The sequence below is a fragment of the Myzus persicae genome, unplaced genomic scaffold (assembly GCF_001856785.1).
Source record: "Myzus persicae strain clone G006 unplaced genomic scaffold, MPER_G0061.0, whole genome shotgun sequence".
Lineage (NCBI taxonomy): Eukaryota > Metazoa > Arthropoda > Insecta > Hemiptera > Aphididae > Myzus > Myzus persicae.
This window is the reverse complement of record NW_019101664.1, coordinates 442,931-451,861: the sequence shown is the minus strand read 5'-3', so window position 1 is coordinate 451,861 and position 8,931 is coordinate 442,931. Positions and strand designations below refer to the sequence as shown.

Below are 8,931 nucleotides of genomic sequence, written 5' to 3'. Positions count from 1 at the left end.
AAGTTTTTATTTTATAATAAAGAGAATATAAGAATTTTTTATATTAAAAACGAAACAATTTCAATAAGAATATTTTAGATGTGCGCTCTTCATACCTCCGTACTCAAATGACCACAGTCTTATCTGGCGACTGCTCGGCGCTCGTATACAAAATGTGGCGCCTAGACGCATTTAGGTCTCCAGACAAGGAGACTTATCAATAATCCATTACCCCCAGATATTGATGGATAAAAACGTGTTTTCAACTAATATTAGTTGACACTTAAATATACATTAGGCCGAAACACGATTAAATGGTTAACGAACAACAGATATAACAAAAACGTATAACAATCCAAATATCTATACCTACATATATATTAGGTTCATGTCGATGTATATAGTTCTATACATTGGTCGTTTTCAAATATAACAATATGAAATACAATACCACTCGAACATCTCACCTGTGAATTCCGTGACACAAAAAGTATTCGCATCGTATAATGGGCACAGGTACCTACTCATAAACCTAACCTATGTTGAAACCGAAATCGGTGCTCGACGTTTCCGGCACAAGCTAACGACAATAATAATATTTAAGTATATTTTGAGACGGACCTGTGTACATTAAGGGACAATAAGGGGCGACAACAATTATGGTTTTATTACAATTAGTACAAAAAACTTCAGAAAAATAAAATCAATTAAACGATGTATTATTATAACCAACACATTATAATATAGGTAGTTACAGTTGATAATAATTTAATATAAAAAACCGTCGAAATGGACGTGCGGACATCCGATACTAATTTACGAACAGTGCACGGTTGGTATTTCGTACAAATTTTGTCAAACGTCTTTCGGCCAATTAAATAATACACGTACTTACAAATTAATAATAATATTATATTTATCGGGTATAGCACCGTCGTCCTCCATTCAGCCACGATCACTTGTTGCGATATCCGACCGCGGTAGTGGGGTTGGTGCATGCGGCCGACGCAGCCGACGCCGTGGCGCCGACGCGGTGTCTGGCTTTGGTGCGGTAGACGGCGATGCATGCCATGGCGATGGCGACCAGACAGACAATCTTGACGCCGGTGACCACGCCGTCTGGTGGGCCCCCGCCGAGGCCGCGGCTCCGTCCGTCCGCCTTGCGCTTCACCACGCACGCAAACGTGTCGCCGATGGTGACGATCACGCCGATCACAGTTCCCAAGTCGGTCACGGACCCATTGGTGGAGGGTACGCACACGATTCGTCGGTGGTCCGTGGACGTCACGTCGCACATGCCACCGGAACCGCGGAACCGGACTGTCAGGTCGTCCTGCGGCCGGTAGCCACGGTCCAGGTCGCGGCCGTTGATCGTCAATGTGCGGCCATCCGTCACGAAGTCCACGAACACCGGGTCGGCGTGCAAGCTGTAGCCGTGCGGGTCCCGTGGGGGCAACAGGTCCATCTCGCGGTACTCGGGGTCCTGCACTCGCAGTCCGTACTTCAACGACATGACCGCACTGCCGCGTCCGTACTCTAGCTTTGGCGCTCTGCACACGGCTAGCGTATCGTTGACCAACCTGCAACTGGTGTAGTGCACCCGTTCGCCATGTCTGACGTAGAACATGGCGTACCGCAGACACGAGAAGTGTCGGCCACGCAACTGGACGGCGGTGCCGCCTGACGCGATGCCTTGCAGTGATTGGCCGGGGTCCAGCGCCGGCACGGCCGCGTACGTAAACACCACCGACCCGTCGCCGACGTATTTGCTCAGCTGGCCGTCGAACACCACGTTGACCCTGGCCGCCGTGGGTCCGTCAACTGAGGCCGGGTTCGTCCGGCACAGTATGAGGTCCGAGTATATGGCCACCGGGTCGCACGTCGCGTAGTCACCCACCGACACCCGCAACGTGGTGCCCGCGTTCAGGAACCGGCCGCCGATACGCAACATGGTGCCGCCGGTTGCGGGCCCGCACCTCGGGCTCATGTCCGTGATCACCGGATCCACCAGTCCGATGACGAGCGCCGACGTGATGCTCACCTTTGGCAGGTCACCGGTGTACAGCAACCGAATTGGGCCTTCGTGGTTGCGGCGGCGGTCTGTGTTTGCCGCCGGCATCATGGTGCAGGAGATGGACGTCACGGCACCGCTAGCCATCCTCCTGGTTTTGGGTTCCGAGCACTCGCGCCCCGCCACCGTCACTGCCACTTCATTTCCCTCGGCCAGGATGTGGTGGTTAACGACCGAGAACCTCACCGTCGTGCCGCCCAGCCACGGTGCCGTCATCGGCTCCACGGACCGGATCTCGGCTTCCGGACACTCCAGACGCACGCCACCGTCGATGCCCACATCGCCAGTCGTCACCGCTGTGTAGTTATTCAAGCGCCACTTGCCGTAATACTCGTACTGGCCCACGCACCGGTTTTCTGTCGAACACCGTTTGAAATAGTTCTTGTACCCGTATCCGCTCCACATGCACGTCACGCACTCCTCGTCCCTCCATGACCTATTGCACTCGTGATCGTAATACATAAAATAATTGTCGGAATCGTTGTTGAATCTTAGTATTATGTTGTCGTCGATCGTAATGTGATAATGGTAAATCATCAAAGCTTTGAATCGCTTGTCCCTCTGCGCCGTTAGTTTTTTCGTGTTGCATTTGATCTCTTCGTTTAAAATATATCCCTCAAGTTCCTCTTCTTCTAGGTTGCACGTGATTTTATGCCCCTGTAGAAATTTTACGAAATTGTTCTTGTCGTTCGACACCGCCACAGTGTACGAAAATAACTCATCCCTTAGGACGGAATTTTTCAGTATGGAGAACTGGGGACAGTGTCCTTCAATATTCACTGTTAAATTGCCTAAATTTGAAGGTGTCATTATACATGTCTGAATGTCTAAAGACCAACTGCAAGAGGCATGTTTCGCACATTTCAGGCATGATAAGAATTCCGAGCAAACCGTTGAATTATTCTCCAATTTCGATGACGTTGCATGTGATAGAGATACAAATACCTGTTAAAAATAAAATGATTTTAAAAAAAAATATTAGATGGTTATAATTTTTGGTGACAACGTTTAAAAATATGGCAAGCATTTGAACGAAAAGACTTTTTATGTTCTTGATAATTGATACAATCACCCAAAACATTTGAACCCTTTAAAAATTATAATACAAGTTTAAAAAAAGTATAGCAAGAACTTTTGTTTTTAAATAACGTTATACCAATGTTAAAAATCATCAACGAACATTTAAATTTTTTATTTATAGATTATATTATTTCTGCGAAAAGTTATTCCATCAATTGTATAGCTTATATTTATAACACTAATAAAAAACCTTGATATATTAATATTAAAAATCAAGTATTAAAGAATTATTATTTAATGTCACATGAAAATCCAAGCTATATGATTTATGTTCAAAATAAATATAAAATAAAATTGAATGTACTTTTAAATCTATACTATCGTTTTTAAACATGCACAATAATTTTTTCCCCAAATTTATTTTACAAAAGATTAAAAAGTACAATTATTACCTACCTACTTTAAAATATACTTTTTTACTAAGTTACATACTAAATTATATCGTAAAAAAAATATACATTTATAAAATATTTTGAAATTCAAACTGAAGACTGTTAAAAATTATATAATTAAATAATATTTAATGAATATAGTTATTTATTATACAGCTTTCTGAGTTTCTGACTTTGTCTAGCACACGTGGAACATAGAAACTTAGATGTGTTTTCATTCCGATGTGTAGCGATTGATCTAGTGAAACAGAAAAAATTCTAAAACAGATTTGAATGTGTCATAAAGTGTAATTGAGATCAACTATCTTAAATTTTTAAATTTAACCCTCTAAAATCTAAAAAAGTTATACTAAAAAAGGAGTGAATTAAAAAATGGAATAATTAAATTTTTGAAGAAGTTAAAATCAAAAATAAAATATGTAGAAAATTCGATTTCAAGTAGACTTAGCGACAAATTAAAATATTTTTAGAATTCAATCAGAGTGTGTTAGACAATGACAGAAAATCACTTTTTCTAATTAGTTTGTATCTATAGATATATTATTATTTTATTTATATTTATTTATACATATAAAATATTACCTCATAATATATTATTAAATGATCTACTTATACACTTTCATATCATTTAAAATTCGTACATTATCATTTATCGTCACAATATAAAAAAAACTGCATAATAGTTAATATATGAAGTGTTATTATTTATTTCATGATTTAATTTAAATATCTTCTATTATTATCAAATTAACCAATATTTATTTTAAAGATTGTTTTCAAGGTAGTTTTTATCCCGATTTCTGTATTATTTATAGCTTGGCCTATGAAATTAATGTGCACTAAAAATCTAACCTCTACATAATAATGTGCTTAAGCTATTTATAATATATTACAGATCAAAATAAAAAAAGGAAAAATAACTATTTTAATTAATTTTTACAACAGTATTGGCAAACATTCAAGCTTATGTCTATTCAAAAACCTTCAGTATTAGTAGGTATAGATAAGTTCACAGCTTTCTAGTACATGTTGGGTTTATTTAAAGGTAATTTATTTTGTGTTATTATTTCGTTAATTGTTATATATTTCAACATTGTTTTTTCATTTTATACGCAAAAAAATATTTTAATGCAAATGAAAAACTCTAAATGTCTAAACACTGGGAATACTTTTTATAAAAATATAATTTTGCAATTTTTAACTTGAAACTATATTGTTTACTTACCATCGTGATAATAATTCTATGAATAAAATAACGTTCGTAATAGCTTCTTTGACGCCCATGATTAACCATATTTTTTCGATTTTCTACGACTCTAAAAAACGAAAACAATAATATAAAGCTATGAAAACCAATCATAAGTTTTCTCAAAAGATTTATCTAAACATAAAATATCATGACTTAGATGCTAAATAAAATTGCAAATTAACTGAATTCCTGATAATACTCTTAATTGCAATTTATTGAGCTTAATATAAATTTTAAAACCATTTATATATCATTTATTTTATGCGGTGCAGACACAGTCAAATTACTTTTAAAATATCAAAGCTTATCGTAGTACAGTTTGTAATTAAATTAAATGTAGGAAAATATTATAATCACATATTAATATTAGTGAGTGGCTTGTTTCATTAAGAATGTAGGTACCACACCCAGGTTTCTTATCTCTGTCACTCCTGCAGAAGCGTATTATGCATACTTAGGATTCACAAAGTCTGTATTGAAAAGTAATTTAAGAGTATAAAGCACCTATTAAAAAATAATATATATTTTCGAGGTCGTCTTTTAGATTTTTTTTTCTGAATTAAATATTTATATAGTACAACAGAAATAATAGGAATGGTATTTTCATTGTTTTTTAAAACAGTTATTTAAAATCGGAACAATCTATAACAATTAATTAATGAGCTATGAAGTGAAGAAAGATAATGTAATTTCTACAGTTGATACTGAAGATTTATGATTTATTAGTTCGTGCATAAATTTCCCTAGGCACATGGGAAATGTTCTGAAAATTAAGAACATGTTATGAAATATCATTAATATAGATGTATTATACTTGACGAGATTCATATAATTCGGTTAATTAGTCTTAACTTGTAGGTAATGCAAAATAATTATAATCTTATAGTCTACAGACTAAAAAATGTTTAGGAACTACATATTTATTTAAATATCACATGATAAATAAATTACATAAAATATATTTTAATAAAGTTGACAAATATTGGATTAAGTAATAACTTTTGGAAATATTTTTCTACTTGATTAATTTTAATAATATTTGAAATTGTTCTCATCTATTTGAATAATAACTGTATGTTTTAAGTATTAACATATAAATTGTACCTAACTAAAAATTCCCAAAAGTCTGGTGCTAAAATTGTTGTTATGACATAAGAGATTTAAGTTTTGTGAAATTAGATAATTATACGCATAATAAAGATGATTTTAAATGAAGCATTAAATTTAAAACCCTCGAATCAAGTATATGATACGTAAATAATTAACCATAAGCTTTTATTTTAACAGTTGAAAAATCTTCAAAATGTATAATTTTGAGTAATTTACAACATTTAATTAGTAAACAAAACTTAAGATAAAATCATTATTACCGATTATTGTATCATTATTTTTATGCTTTTTGCAAATAAACATATTTGTATGAACACGATTCATTATGAATAAATTATTAACACTATGTCTTATTTACTTCAGTGCAATAGATACTTATCGTAAATGGTTAGTAATAAACTGCAGTAATTTATTGATTATAATAAATTAATTAAAAATCTACTAGTTTACTGAATTTTATATACCAGATATAAGTTTTTATTTACTGCAATGTTTTAAATTTTAATATAGCATGATATAAGAAATTGATTTACCTTGGATATTATGATAATATATTGTTCTGCTCAGTTACTCCAGTCTCATCGAAATTATGAACTCAAAAACACATTATATTAAAATAGTATTTAATTTAAAGTTGATACGGGAATAATTTTAAATCAATGTAATAAGTTCATGACATTCTATAAAACTTTTACTAATCAAAACTAAATAATTCAAGAACAAAATATTTGAGTATGTTATGCTGACTATAAACCAAGTACAACTGTTTCACAAATAGGCTGTAGACTATTATACTATGTTATTAAATGTAATTATTTGGTCAATATGTTATTTTTTATGTCATTGTTGATTTACTTTATTTATCATCCAATTATTATAATTACCAAATTGATAATTCAAAAAATGATTAAATTATATTGCCATGATTGACAACGAAATAATACTATAATTTGTATATGATAACTGATAATCGGGTTGTGGTAGATTGTAAATAGGATTTTTTATATTGTATAATAATATAATAGGTATTCAAAGTGCGGGTGTGCAAGAGTTTGTATTGTGTTTAAATTATCATTACTGAGTGTAGAGCTGGGATTTATCATCGTTTTGTAAATTAAAGGATTTGAATGTCAATAATATTTTTAACATGTTATTTCAAAGTAGGTTATTACAATTAAAACTTTAAAACGTGCGAAAGTTTATGACTAAACATTTGGTTATTTTTAAAATCGAAGTAAATATTCTAATTTTCAGGAATACAAAAGCTTTAAAAATGGTTTTGATTGAAAATTTAAGGAACTTGCACTTAAAATTCAGAAAGAGTGACATTTACAAAACAGTTAATTAATGATTATTGATTGTATAAAAGTATCATTCCAAGTATTAAATAAGAAATCGTAACTTTGCCAAGAATTTATGTAGGTATCAAAATTAGGTGTTCCCGTGTATCTGTTACGGGCAAAGTGGAAAATTCGGACAATGTATACAATGTCCGGGCATTGTGTACAGTGACCGGGCATTGTATACAATGTCCGAGGTATATTGGGCTATGTAAATTGTGAAGTATCTATACAAATAATCTGCATAATATTATTATACCTAATCAATGATATTATATACTAATTTAATTATACTCGTTTATAAGGTTATTTATATAAGAGTATTACAATTTTTTTTTAATTAATTAAATAAATTTTAAATGTATTTAAAGGTAATAAAATAAAATATTATATGCATAATATTCAGTTATATGATATTATATATGAAGTTCATTTGTCAATTGGACATGGAGATAGAAATAGAATGGAACACGAGATTAATAAAAAGTAAAAAAATGTGACTAGAGATGTAATAATGTTATACTTAAATAATTGCGAATCTTGTAAAAATAAGGGAAGTACAGCTAAAAAAAGGTTGGTTGTAAAACCAATCATATCTTCTGAAATGAATTCTCGCTGTCAAATTGACTTGATCGATATGCAAGCACAATCAGATGGCGATTATAAATTCATATTAGTTTATCAGGATGACAGGATCATCTAACAAAATATATTATGCAGATTATTTGTATAAATACTTCACAATTTACATTGCCCAATATACCTCGGACATTGTATACAATGCCCGGGCATTGTATACATTGTCCGAATTTTCCACTTTGCCCGTAACATATCTACTATAATTTGAAAGTTGGTAAATTGCAGGGTTCATGTAAAAACTAGTAACCATTTTTTTTTTTTGATGTTGATGGTCTACAACCTAGGGGACGAACATTATTTTCATACAGAATGTTTAACGTAGTCTGTAAGCGTATGAGTGCGTAGCCCTAACATTTAAATGTTCTCTCTGCAAAAGACGACATTTGAACAAACAGGATGGAAAATATTGGGCAACACCGTATTCATTGTTGACGTATAACTCGACAACAAATTAATGATAATTAATACTTATAACGTATTTATCAATAAATTAATGAGAATTACCATTTAATAGATAATTAGTTATTTAATAAACTTATATTGCACTCTACAGTTATACCTACTAGAAATTATTATTGTTTTACTTGAAACTTCTATTTTGAATACTAAATAAATAATTAAAATTTTAAAATCATAATTTTTGAAGTTGTTAAAAAAATTATACCGAAATTATGATCAGTCGGTGCTGATTATTTCTTTTAAAATATTAAAAATAATTAATAATACAAATTATATAAAACTTGTATTATTTATATCAATTAAAATGTAAATAAAATATACAATGTATAAACAGCTCATAAATGTTAAATGTAAGCATTTTTATTTTTTTAAGATTATGAAAATTCATTATATTCGTTTTATTATGACATGGCACCTATTTCATAAGCTATTAAAAACAATAAGTGCCCAACATTTTTCTTAAACTTATAGTTATTATTATCCACTGATTTTTCAAAGTAGTTAATGCATACAGAATTTAATTAGTATATAATGTATACCTATTTCACCTAATAATGTTTCAACTTAACTTTTAATAACTGAATTTTAGATTCTGAACGGAGAGATGAGTGT

General features: G+C 32.4%; 1 protein-coding gene across 1 annotated transcript; it reads right to left on the bottom strand.

The window, feature by feature from the left end:
• Nucleotides 1–851: 851 nt before the first annotated feature.
• Nucleotides 852–6,677, bottom strand: LOC111029982 (plexin-A3-like). Its single transcript, XM_022309259.1, has 3 exons — nt 6,415–6,677; nt 4,748–4,838; nt 852–2,995 (listed from the first exon to the last, which is right to left on the bottom strand). Exons 2-3 carry the CDS (start codon nt 4,814–4,816, stop codon nt 935–937), a joined length of 2,130 nt encoding a protein of 709 aa, XP_022164951.1. The 5' UTR covers nt 4,817–4,838; nt 6,415–6,677; the 3' UTR covers nt 852–934.
• Nucleotides 6,678–8,931: the final 2,254 nt, after the last annotated feature.